The 12,758-nt window shown below is 50.8% G+C and overlaps 2 gene segments (V, D, J or C); both read right to left on the reverse strand.

Annotated features, from left to right (window-relative positions):
- Window positions 1–9,258: 9,258 nt before the first annotated feature.
- LOC100959730 lies at window positions 9,259–9,751 on the reverse strand. The segment is given in 2 exon segments: window positions 9,259–9,590; window positions 9,703–9,751. Coding segments are annotated over 2 exon segments (381 nt in total).
- Window positions 9,752–11,644: 1,893 nt separating this feature from the next.
- LOC111722647 lies at window positions 11,645–12,122 on the reverse strand. The segment is given in 2 exon segments: window positions 11,645–11,964; window positions 12,068–12,122. Coding segments are annotated over 2 exon segments (366 nt in total).
- Window positions 12,123–12,758: the final 636 nt, after the last annotated feature.

Here is a 12,758-nt window from a genome sequence, read left to right on the forward strand (position 1 = left end):
GGGAAGTTTCCTGAGTCACCACAGCCTGGGAAGTGGCTCCTGAAAACAGGCGAGAGAACAAATGTTCAGGAGAAAAGGCAGCACGAAGGTGCAGAGTCGCCTTCCCCATGCCCAGCCCAGAAAGCGCCCCTAACCTGTGCAGTGACCAGAAGTGTGAGCAGGAGAGGAGCCCAGGCCATGGTGTAGACGGCCCAGGGCTGAGCTGTGCTGGACTGTTCCAGAGTCAGCCCCACACTCTCATTGTAACTCCTTACACCGTGGGGGCGGGGGGGGGGCAAGGCTGTCATGCAAATGACCCCTCCTAAGGGGCACTCGGTAACTTGGCCAGGAGACAGTTACTGAGTTTTCACCCATCAGTGACCATGTGTTAATGGGACGGGGCCAGGAGGACCATTTCCCAGCCCATCTTCCTGCTCTTCCAGGGGCCCCGCCCGCAGCGCCCTCTAGTGTCCGAAGTGAGCCCATCACTGACCGGGGACGCCCTGCTGCTGGTCTTCACCTTCCCGCTCTGTCCTCGCCACTGATGGAGGTTTTACTTCTGTCACAAAGTCACATTGAAGCCTGAGAGATGACAGAAGGGAAGTCATCAGAAGGAAGCTGGGGATGAGGAGGCCTGAGTGTGTGCCAGCCTCCCTTTCTTTCTTACTCCAGTTCCCGCTCTGCAGCCGTCTCTGCTGAGTGGAGGAGCTGGGATCTCAGGCTCTCCTGGCGTCCCACCTTCTTATCCCAGAAACGCACCCAGTAATGAGCACGCCTAGCGACATGGCCAGTTGACTGTCCCAAAGTCAGGTAGTTGGTCTCTACAAGGCCAAAAATCACTGCAGAATGCACTGTTGAATGGAGTGATCGCTATCGCTCTACAACTCCAGGGGCTACATTCTGGCTTTTCTATTGATGTTTGCCAAAGTCTCCACATCAGAGTTTTGTTTGTTTGTTTTTATTTCCTCATGACAGTCACCTCTGCTAGCACAGCCCTAGTGAGTGGTACAACGTCCCTGACAGAGCATGAGGTGTGTGCATGGAGCCCTCATGGGAATGAAGATTGTCAGAGACTGAGGAAGAGAGGAGCCCAGGACATGGTGGAGACACTCAGTGCTGGGTCCCTCAGGCCCTATGCTGAGCCTGGGCCCCCAAACCTCCTACCCCCTCAGCACAGGCCTGGGCAGGGCGTCCCCCTCCCTGCAAATCCACTTTCTGCCCAGGCTGGTGTGACAAGGGCAGGCTCAGGGTTGGAGTCAGTCCTGCTGGTTCACAGAGTTCATCCCCTGGCCTTGTCCAGACGCTGACTCACCCTCAGGACTCAGGCTGCTGCCCTTCTGGTGGTGTCCTGCAGTGGGACACAATCACTTTACCATAGAGCTTGTCCAAGGTATCTGTTTCAACTTGCATCCTAGGACTTTTCAACCATCCTCAACACACACCAGTGCTGCATACTTGGCCTTGAGGAGTGGGTGGAAGCAGGAGACCCCACCCCTGCCCTTGGTTACTCAGTTCTCTGCAGGATACATCCCCCCACAATCACCACCTGGTGTTGAGTCTGCCCTCACGCCTCTGGGTGCTCCCAGAGAGACACCTGGCATCTCAGCCCCTCTGGGCAGAGAGAGGAGGTTCCCCAGTTACTGTGGTTTAACCCACAGATGCCAGGTAGAAATTGGACCTGTGAAGAGAGAGGGCAGAGAAGCTAGAAAGTTGTGAGACAGGTTTGAGACCAGCCTGAGCAAAGAGAGACCCCATCTCTAAAAAATAGCTGGGCATCGTGGCAGGTGCCTATAGTCCCAGCTACTTGGGAGGTTGAGACAAGAAAATCACTTGAGCCCAAGAGTGTGAGAGTGGTGTAAGCTGTGATGCCATCGCACTCTACCAAAGGTGACAGAACGAGAATCTGTCTCAAAAAAAGGAAGTTGTGAGAAATAACTTGCTTTTCCTTCTTTTCAGTTTCATTACCCAAATGTAAGATTTCCTTCATTAATGCAGCCTTCTAACCAGCTGGCTGCAATGAACGTATTTACATTGAAAGTAATTGCTACATTTACACTGTTCTCATCTGTCTTCTATTTTCTTTTCACCTGTTATATATTTTCTTTACATTTCCCTGCCATGGTTTTACCACACTTGTACAAAAAGGTTGTATGAGTAAAAATAAAAAAAAGGAATGGGCAGTGGAGCATAAACATAGTTGGGGGCATGCTGCTTAAATTTCATCTTTTCCCACCCAATCTCTGGAGCTCATCTGTAGGCCCAGGGGAGATGTGTCTTGTTCAGCCCAGGCCTAGTCTTTTCAGACAAGCCAGACTGGCTGTCCCCAGCCCTTGTCCATCTGAGTGTCACACACCAGCATGCTGGTCTGTGCAGTGGAGACACCTCCATCTGTTCTCTAGGTTGAGCCCCGTGGAGAGAAGACAGGGGGCTGCTCAGGGACATGGCCGGGGTTGGGGCATTGTCCAGCTTTCCATCACTGCAGTGACAGATGTGGAAGGTCACATCCCGGCTCAGAAGGGAGAGTCCTGAGGGTTCAGGCCAAAGCATGACTGTCACACGGAGGACTTTGAAAGTGGGCAGGAGAAACAGCATCTGTGGTGGAGGAGGACAGAAGCAGTCTCCCAGATGAGGGAAGATTTTGGGGCAGATGCAAGTCACACACAGGGCCGGTGGGGCCATTTCCCAACCCTGCAATGATCCTGACGCCAGGCCCACACTGCCTGGTGGTGGCTGGAGGACCTGATCACTCTGGCTGGGAGGGGTCAGGCCTTGTAATCTGTTCCTGCTTTCTCTAAGCTTCCTTGACCCATCCTGAACAGGGAGTCTGTGTTGTGTGGAGGTGGTGGAGGTGTGGACTTGGTCTGCAGGGGAGGACAGGTGGGGATAAGGTATGAACAGGCCCAGAATTTAGAGAGGAAGCCATTGGAGTCTACTGCAAAGCAAAGATCACTGTCCCTGCAGGCTTCCCCATTTGTGACTGAGCCAGGCACAGAGTGTGCACTCGTAGGAAGGAGAGAGAGCTTTGCATCTAGAGAGGATCACAGCCTGTGGGCAGAAAGTGAGCCTCCAGCCACACCCGAAGCAGAGCTTCAGAGGGACAGAGGAGAGGCGGGGCACAGGCTAAGTGGGGCAGCTGGGTGTGCACATTCACCAGCAGTGGGGGCAGCTTGTGCGTGTTCATGACCAAGACCCACAGATATGGACCTTAGGTCCACAGGCATGAAATGTGGAAACACATGCCCATATTCCCCTGGGAGTAGACATGTAACATTTAAATGCATTGTCATTAGGGTCTGTGTGTAACAGGTGAGACACAGGACAGAGTCATTCTCTGTGCATCCTCAGGAAACCTGTCAACACTGGCCCACAGCTGGCAGTCCCTGGCCAGGCAGGAATGTTTTGTAGATCTCAGCCACTGTAATGTCCAGACCCAGAAAGGGGGAGCGCCATCAGGTGGTCAGATGAGGCCAGTGCAGGGTTCTCTGGCCTTTTGTTCTTCCAAGCTGCCTTTGAGGAAATGACCAACAAGGGGAAGGGAGGGAGAGGGAACAGGGAATGTGCCCAACCTCCCACCTCATCACTCTGGAACTTAAAGATTTGGGGGTCTTTCAACCAAAGGAGGGTCCATTAGTCTGTCAGAGCAGCTGAGGATTTTTATTTCAGTCCTCAAAACAAAAGAAGATGTATTTTTGGAGTTTAGTTTGAAGTAATAGTAATACTACCTTAGGGTGATAAAGCTGTGAATTAGTTTGCTGAGTCCAGCATGACAACATATCAATGCCACACACTGACTGGCTTCAACGCCAGAACCATATTCTCACAGTTGTGGAGGCTGGAAGTGCAAGACTCAAGTGTCAGTAGATTTGATTTCCCCCGGCTTCTAGATGATGTCCTTCTCACCGGATCTTCACCAGCTTTTCTCCTCCACGTGGCCTGTGTGTCCTAATATCCTCTTCTTGTAAGGCTCTCGGTTCCTATGGCCTCCCTTACTCATAACTATTTTCTGTAAGGCCCCAACACCAAGTACGGTGACATAGGGGTTGAGGCTTCAATGGGAATATTTGGGAACACCATTCAATAACAATCGGCAATTACTACATTTTTTCTGATGAGAATGAGCTAGAATGAGACAAATATATAAGTTTAGAAAGGAGATTTTTTTTTTCCTGAGACAGAGTCTCACTTTGTCACTCTCAGTAGAGCTCTGTGGCATCACAGTTCACAGCAACCTCAAACTCTTGGGCTCAAGTGATTATCTTGCCTCAGCCTCCCAAGTAACTGGGACTACAGGCAACCACAATGCCCAGCTATTTTTAGAGATGAGGTTTCACTGTAGCTCAGGTTGGTCTCAAACCTGTGAGTTCTGGTAATCCACCTGCCTCAGCCTCCCAGAGTGCTAGGATTACAGGTGTGAGCCACTGCTCTTGGCCTAGAAAGGAGAGTTTTGTGAGTATAACATTTTTTTTTTTGAAGTTTTTGGCTGGGGCTGGGTTTGAACCCACCACCTCCGGCATATTTGGCCAGGGCCTTACTCCTTTGAGCCACAGACGCCACCCAATTATAACATTTTATATACTTTGATATTTGGACAGATTTTTTAAAAATTACCATACAATATACATAGTGTAAAATTTGCTGTTTTAATCATTTTTTTTAATGAGGTGAGAGTCTCACTATGATGCCTAGGCTGTTCTAAAATTTCTGGGCTCAAATGATCCCCTTGGCCTTCTAAGTAGCTGAGAACTGGTGTGTGCTACCATATCCCTTAATCACTTTTAAGTGTATAATTCACTTAAATACAATCACAGTGTGGTATAACCATTACCATTATCCATTTCCAGAACTTTCTCATCTTCCCAGACAAAAGCTTTGTTTTCTTTAAACAATCACTTCCCCTCTCCCTTCCCCCAAGCGCCCCCCCAAATCTCCAGTGGTCCTGGAGGGACTGGGAAAGTGTGTGGGGTGGGACAGCCCAAGGCCCAGGAGCCCATCAGGTGGCAGGAAGGAGCAGAGTGTGGCTTCTCTGGTGGCTCTTGGGGGAGGTTGCTTGAGCAGACGACAGCTTTCTCAAGTCCCCAAAGAACTGGGATACATTCCAGCATTCCCCAAGAATCAGAGGGGAAATAAGGTTTATGTGATTAGGGTGGAGAAGGTGATTAGGACCTGGGGACCTGGGGACATCACAAGCTCCATAAGGTAAGAGACATATACACAGTGGTGGTGAAGAGACTGAAGGAAGCTCCACAGCAGGCACAAGCCATAAATCAAGTAAACAGCCCAGGTAGCAATGACTAATCAGAAGTTCACACACTACTAACCCCGGCGGAGACCCCAACCTTGGAAGGACAGTCGACCTATCAGAACCCCAGGTCTCCCCAATGACCAATAGGTGATTGGACACTGACTTCTTCCCCAGCCACCTTCCCTAGCATTTTATTGCAACCCATAGTACCCTGTGAGAAAGTGTATAAAAACTTCCCTGGGGGCCACACCCTCGTGACCACGCTATAAGCGAGAGTGACCTAAACATACGCCCGAAAGAAATAAAGACCCTCCTTGACTTTTCATGTGTGCAAGGTGGTCTCTCAGCGGCATCTTTTCGGGTCCCAACAGTGGGTCCCTGAGCTATCTCCTTACTGGGAGGGCTCATCCCATGTCTGGGAGTCAGGAACTCCTCAGGGAATCTCAGGAGAAAGAGCTCCCAGGTTCCCTACGGTTACAGAGCACGGGGAATAATCTACAAAGTCCAGCCAGGTGCAAGGGGCATCTAAGGTGCTGGGCACACAGGACCTGTGTGTCTGATGTCACACAAACTGGACTTCTGCCCCATGTCATGCATGTCCTCCCTCATGGGGGGATGTTACAGCCTCTGGAGACAAATGTGCTGTTCCCTCTGGGAAGCCAGTGAGAGAAGGTGACTCTCAGTGAGCCAAGTTAAGAGCATCAGAACTTCTGGGAGCACAAGTGACAGCAGAAACCACAACCTGAACAGGTGCTGGTCACAGTAGGGATAGAGGAGAGATGGCTTTGATAGGGACATGGAGGGCAGGTCCTTGTCTCACTCCCCCATGGCTGGGAGTTCTGGTTGGAATTGGGTTATTCAGCTATGACAGTGATGATCACCCTGACCCTCGGCCTGGAGCCCAGGGCTGTTGTGAAGATGTGTTGACAGAGGATGATGAAGCTGGCACCCCTTGAAGGCCCACCGCTCCTGTCTTCGGTCACAAACTCAGGGTGTCCCTCTAAAAGCCCTTGGTACCAGTCTTCATGGTGATCACTAATCTTTGTGCAGCTCCCTGTGTAGGAGAAGAGACTGGGGTACCTGGACACATCACAGGCTCCACAAGGGGAGAGACACAAACATGGGTTGGGGGTTTCTGCTTCCTGATGTCCCACAGAACCCAAATCACAGCTTGCACTGTTGAGAAGCTTCAGAGGGGCAGGAGGGGAGAGGGCACAGTCAGTGCCTGTGGGCTCAGGGAAACCACCTGTGGGGTCCCCATGTTCCTGAGTGGGATCAGCTGTAGGAAAGTCACATTCACAGGACCCACCTCTGCTAATGTTCCCTGGAGTTTTCTGATCGGTGATGCAAAGAAAAGTAACCGCAGACAGGATGATTGGCAAAAGGGAGGTCGAGGCTCTCTCTGGCACAGAGACCCTGACCAATTTTACTGATTATCTTATATACTCTCAAACATTCAGTAAGAATTTAACACAGATAAAAAGAAGTGAAGTAAGATCAAGAAACTGCTATTAAGATTACAATTCAGTGTGAAGGCTGTTGAACACATATACGATTGATCTTGTTTGGGGTAAAAACATAAAAGAGACTGGCTGTCCTCCATGGCCCAAACCAAAACCAGAGATTATAATGTTAATGAGGGAAGAAGACAGAGAACAGAACCCAAGGCCAGGTGACAGGTGCTGGAGCTTCCAGCTGCAACTCAGGCCTAGCCCTTTCGTGGGAGCATCTCTGCATTTCTGCAGGCTGCAGGCAGGACCTCAGAGAAAAGATTCCTTCTCAGAGCCATTCTTCATGAAGAACACAAGAGACAAACTGCCATTCTGAGCATGGGGTGCTCATTTCTACACACCACCCCAACTCCCCTGGAGCAGGCTCAGATTTCCCAGCAGAGGTGGAGCCTCCCCTTTCCCCTCTCACTTTCCTGAAATGGATTTGCTGCCTCAGGCCCAGAGTTGTCCCCACACCCACCCTCTACCCTGATGTGACAGCTAAAGCTGCAGGAACCCAGGCCAGCTCTGTGCCTGGACTTACTCCCAGGCCTGCATCCTCAGGCAGCATTTTCCATCTTTAAGTCCCATGCTTGGGACACAGTGACCCTCCGCCAGTCTTCAGCACACGTGAATGGCTGGGAAGGGTGAGTCTCCACTCTGACTCACAGAACAGCAGCACCCAGGATGCAGGGGACATTCCACCAGCTCTGACCATGATTTCAGCTGGGAAAGGCTCATTTCCATCTTTAAAAAAAAAAAACAAGAGACAAAAAAGCTTTCTCATTAGGCCCCGATTCACTTCACTTGGATAAACAGGCCATATTCACTGTCCTCACAAGGTTTTTTGTCATGTTCTTTTCAGTTTTCTTGAGAAAAGCAACAATGTACAGAAATTGACAATTAAAGCATTTTGCACCAGAATGTGCCTCCAAATAGAGGTCATGTGTAAGAGAGATAGATTAAAATTGGAAAATTATAGAACAAGACACCGTGAGCGGGGTGGGCTCCTTGTCCCACTTCCCCATCTGCCTGTGTCACTGTGAGTAGTACTGTCCTGCCATGTGGTGCAGTAATAGTCAACCTCGTCCTCAGCCTGCAGCCCAGAGATGTGCAGGATCCCTGAGTTGGCCGAGGCATCCTCAGATTCAGAGAAGTGGCTGGGGACCCTGGGGCTCTGGTCTTTACCTGACTGGTAGTACAGGAGATACCAGGAAGGGCTCCCTGGCTTCTGCTGCGGCCAGGATGTACCATAGCCACCAACACTGGAGCCACTGCTCAGGGTGCAGGTGAGTCTGGCTGATGCTCCCAGGGATGCAGAGAGGGAGGGCGGCTGAGTCAGCACAGGCTGGGGGAGGGAACCTGGGAACCTGCAAACACAGACACAGGTGCTTACTGGGGAAAGAATTAAGTATCAAGCTTGTCAGGAATCTTTGTCAGAAGATGAGAAGCAGGCTAGGAGCTGCTCTTGGCCTCTGAGGCCTGTTGCTACCTGAGCAGTGAGAGAGGATCACGAGGAGGACAGGAGCCCAGGCCATGGTGGATACAGCCCTGGTCCCCACAGTGGTGCTGGGCTGCCCCAGTTCCCCTTTTCTCCCCACCCTCTGCATAGGAGGGGCTGCTCATGCCAATGTGTTTCCATCCAGGACTGCCCAGCCCTGACCACAGGGAGGGCGACACAGGAACAAGTTAGTGGTTTTCTCATCCCTGATGTCCCAGAGACCCACAGTCTTTAGACTGTCGAAAAACTCCAAAGAGGCAGGAGAGGGGAGGACAAAAGTCAGTGCCTGTGGTCTCAGGGAAACCCACCTATGGGGTCCCCATGTTCCCGAGTGGGATCAGCTCTGGAAAGTCACATTCATGGGACCTGCATCCCCCAACTCCCCTGGAGCAGGCTCAGCATTTCCCAGCAAAGAGGAGCCTCCCTTTCCCAAACTCACCTCCTCCAAGGGGGTTTCTGGCCTTAGTCCCAGACTGTCCCCACACCCACCCTGTATCCTGATGTGACACCTACAGCTGCAGAAACCCATCAGTGAACCAGGCCAGCTGTCTGCCTGCAGTTCCTCCATGACCCATGTCCTTAGCTGCATCTCACATCCCCCTGCCTGGTACTCAGGACATAGGGAGCCTCAGGCAGCCCTGAGCACAGGTGACTGGGAGGGAAGGGGATGTCTCTGTTCTGACACCTGGAAAGGCTCAGTCCATGTTGCAGGACTGTCCACCTGCTGAGATGGTCCCTGGGCACTGACCAACACATGAGCCTGGAGAGGATCATTTTCCAACTTTCTTGAAAAGAAGGCCAGCCCCACAGGCACTGGGTCAAACAGATTCGGATAAACAGGCAGCATTTCAGTGTCATGAGGGGGCTTTGGTTTTGCTTTGGGTTTTCCTGAGACTTCAGAAACATTTGGGGAGATATTGAGGGTAGAAATATTTTAAACACCAAAGGACTCCCAAGTAGAGTTTGTGCCTATGGAGCACATTTTGAAATTTGAAAATTGTCATAGAGAAAACTCTGGAGCAAGCTGAGGTTTTTGTCTCACTTCCTCATCTACCTGTGTCACTGTGAGAAGTATAACCATAGCTGCTCTGACAGTAATAATCAGCCTCGTCCTCAGACTGGAGGTTGGAGATGGTTAAATAGCGGTCAGCCCCAGAGCCAGAGCCTGAGAAGCGATCAGGGATCCCGTCCCCATTGCTGGAGCTTCCATAACTGGTAACATACATCAGGTACCGAGGGGCCTTCCCTGGCTGCTGCTGATACCAACTAATGGCGTAGACAGTGAGCTCACTGCTCAGGGTGCAGGTGAGCTTGACCAAGGCTCCCAGGGAGGCAGTTGCAGAGAATGGCTGAGTCAGCACAGGCTGGGAGAGGGACCCTGGAAACCCAGACACCCATTATGACCTGGAAGAAGGACAGGAGGGAAGGGCAGACCTGGCATGGGTGTGGGAAGTGGGCTGGGGGGTCAGGGTGCTGAGGACCATCCTGACCTGTGCAGTGAAGGAGCAGGTTGAGGAGGAGGAGTGAGGTCCAAGCCATGGTGCAGACACTCCAGAGCTCTGCTGAGGCCGACGCGCTGCAGGTCTCTCTTATCCCTCCTTCAGCCCCAGAGGAGAGAGAGCGGCCCTGCATGCAAATGTGCCGCTCTTCCCCTGCCCAGCCCAACCCTCCCTGGGCCTGTTTGCAGCCCCAATGTCTGAGTATCATTTCTTGTAGAAGTGGGTGTATGCTGGGCCCGGCCTGAGGGGGCCAGAGAGCACCTAGCTGCTGGCTCCAGTGAGCCCTGAGCAGCGCCCAGGGCCAGGTGTCTGGGTTCGCAGCTGAGCCCCAGAGAGCCCGAGGTGACAGCTCCACAGCACCCAAGTCTGGGTCCAGTGTGTCTGTGATCGGATGCCAGGGGGGCCTGACAGAGGCTCCTACCTGTGCCAGTGTTGCAGGAAAAGGATGAATTAAAACAGACTCCTACACCAATAGTATAAAGGAAGGAACCTTTAATTGCTGGCGACAACTCAGGTGCCTTAAGGTGTAAAATGCTGAGTTCCGAGGAACAGTTTATTTCCAGGCTCTTTTATACCTTTTTTTCTTTAGTTCAACATCAGCTACATAGTTATGGCCACAGATGTTAGAAACGAGGGTATTGTTGTTAGTTACAAAGTCTTTTTTTTCTTTGTCTTTTCCAGGTTACTTTGGCTCAGTGGAAAGTGTGTTCTTATCTTAGAGGAGGAGTTCTTCTGCAGCTGCCTGCTGCTTTCCCGGGATCACTAAGAAGTATGAGATTTATTTCTCCTTCCTCTTTTCTTTTGAGACCCCATAGATCAGGAATGGGGTCTCATTTTGTTTATTGTCGGTTTCTGTAGCTACTTGGTAATACTGTTGAGCTCTGAGCAATTGGCTTGTGTTCTCTTTTATCCAACTGCAGACTGTGCCTGTGAGAAACTGAATAAAGGGAGGTAATAAGCAAGGCAAAAAGCAAACATCTTTCAATCATAGAAACAAAACTTATAATCATAGTTTTCAATCTTATTTTCTTGCTTTTGTCTTTTTAGTTTAAAAGCATAAACTGGGAAAGCTAACAGTTCCCTAGTCTCTGGGGGCAGGAGGAAGAAGGAGGGTTTGATCACGCCTGTAACACGACTCTCGCACCATCACCAGGAAGCTGAATGTGGGCCCCATGTCTGCAGATCCAGTAGAGACCTGGAGGAGCTGCCCGGTTAGTACTAATCCCTGGATAGTCTCCAGCACAGTGGTTCTCAACCTTCCTGATGCCTCAACCCTTTAATACAGTTCCTCATGTTGTGGTGACACCCAACCGTAAAATTATTTTTATTGTTACTTCATAACTATAATTTGCTACTGCTTTGAAGGCCAGTAGTAATGGCCTTTGTAATGTAAATATCTGATATGTAGGACGATCTTAAGCGACCCCTGTGAAAGGGTCGTTCGACCCCCAAAGGGGTTGCAACCCACAGTTTGAGAACCCCTGGTCTAGGCTGAGGAGTTGTATTTGTAACAAAATCCCAGGTGATTATATCCTCTAAATACTAAATCAAATATTCTTTGGAATCAAATATTCTTTGGTGTCCATAGTGAAATCACTGAGGATATGTCTGTTCATGCTCCTTGAATAAGATTACTGGTCATGGTGGGTGTTTGGGTCTCACTGTTGGTTTATGTATTTTGGAGCACAGCCCCTTCCCTAGTACCCCATGCAGAGAGGGAAAGAGGGAGCTAGTCTTGGAGGAGTCACACGGAGGAGGTGGACACGCCCTGGGACAGACTGGATGAGGCACATGGCAGTGACCCCTGGGTAGGAGAAGGGGGCAGGGAGACGCTGACACTGTGGGGTCCACCTTTCCCACCACCTCACTTCTGGGCTGGTGAGGGCTCAGGCACTGGAGGCAGCAGGTGTTTTTGTCGCACTTCCCCATGGGTTTAAATCACTGTGGAAATGCCACCACCCAGGAACAGTGAACAGTAATAATCACTCTCGTCTTCAGCCTGGGTCCTGGTGATGGTGAGGGCAGCTTTGTTCCCAGCAATGGAGCCTGAGAAGCCATCAGGGACTCCAGAGGGGCAGTTATTCGTGTTATAGATAAGCTTTTGTGGAGACTGGCCTGGTGCCTGCTGGTACCAGCTGGGGTAATGTCCTGTAGAGACTGACTCAGAGCTAAGGCCACAGGTGAGTGTGGTCATCCCTCCTGGAGACACTGACAGTGATGGCTTCTGGATCACCACAGTCTGAGAATCAGCCCCTGAAACCCACAGGAGAGACACAGTTATTGCTATGGAGATAAGGGTCACCCTGAGCCCCTACTTTCTGTGGCCTCCCAGGAATGCAGAGTCCCTTTCCCTGACCTGAGCTGTAGGCCAGGAGCCCAAGAAGGAATGTTGTCCAGGCCATGGTGAAGACTCTCACAAAGGTTCGATGGCCCTGGACTCCTCAGCTGGGAATTGGTGGCCTTGGGTCCTTTTCATGCCTCCCCAGAGCAATTATCAGGAGGAGGCTCTTGATGCAAGTCAGTGTCCCTACTCTTTCTGCCCCAGTGTTCACACTGATGTCCACTGGCAGAGACCCTGAGAGGGGCAGGTGCTGGAACCTCAGATAGACCAGTACTTACAAGGGCCTGAGATACTGAGGGATGGGGCCACGGTCTCCCCAGACTCAGCTCCCTGCAAGCAACCAGTGACCCAGTCCCAGGGTATCTGACTGTGGCTCAGCACCTCTTCCTATCTGCTCCTCCAGAGTCCATGGTCATCACCACACAGGGAGGGCACACGTCATCCTAGCTTCAGCTCCCTGCTGTTCAACGTGAATCTTCCTTGACATAACTGGAGTTCTGCTTACTTATATGGGTAGGATTTTTGCAGCTGTCAGCTACATTCATAAGTAAGATGGAAATTTTCTTTTTTTCTCTTGTCATTCATATGGGGTTTATATCTGGCTGCTATCTGATTGCTAGGAATGAATCTTTAAAATAATAGAAATCATGTTTCCATAGAAGGGAGTGAAAACATATCAGACGTCCAGAATTCACTGTTTCTTTTA

This window comes from Otolemur garnettii, unplaced genomic scaffold (assembly GCF_000181295.1).
Source record: "Otolemur garnettii isolate 467f Iridium unplaced genomic scaffold, OtoGar3 scaffold00301, whole genome shotgun sequence".
In the NCBI taxonomy this organism is placed as follows: Eukaryota; Metazoa; Chordata; class Mammalia; order Primates; family Galagidae; genus Otolemur; species Otolemur garnettii.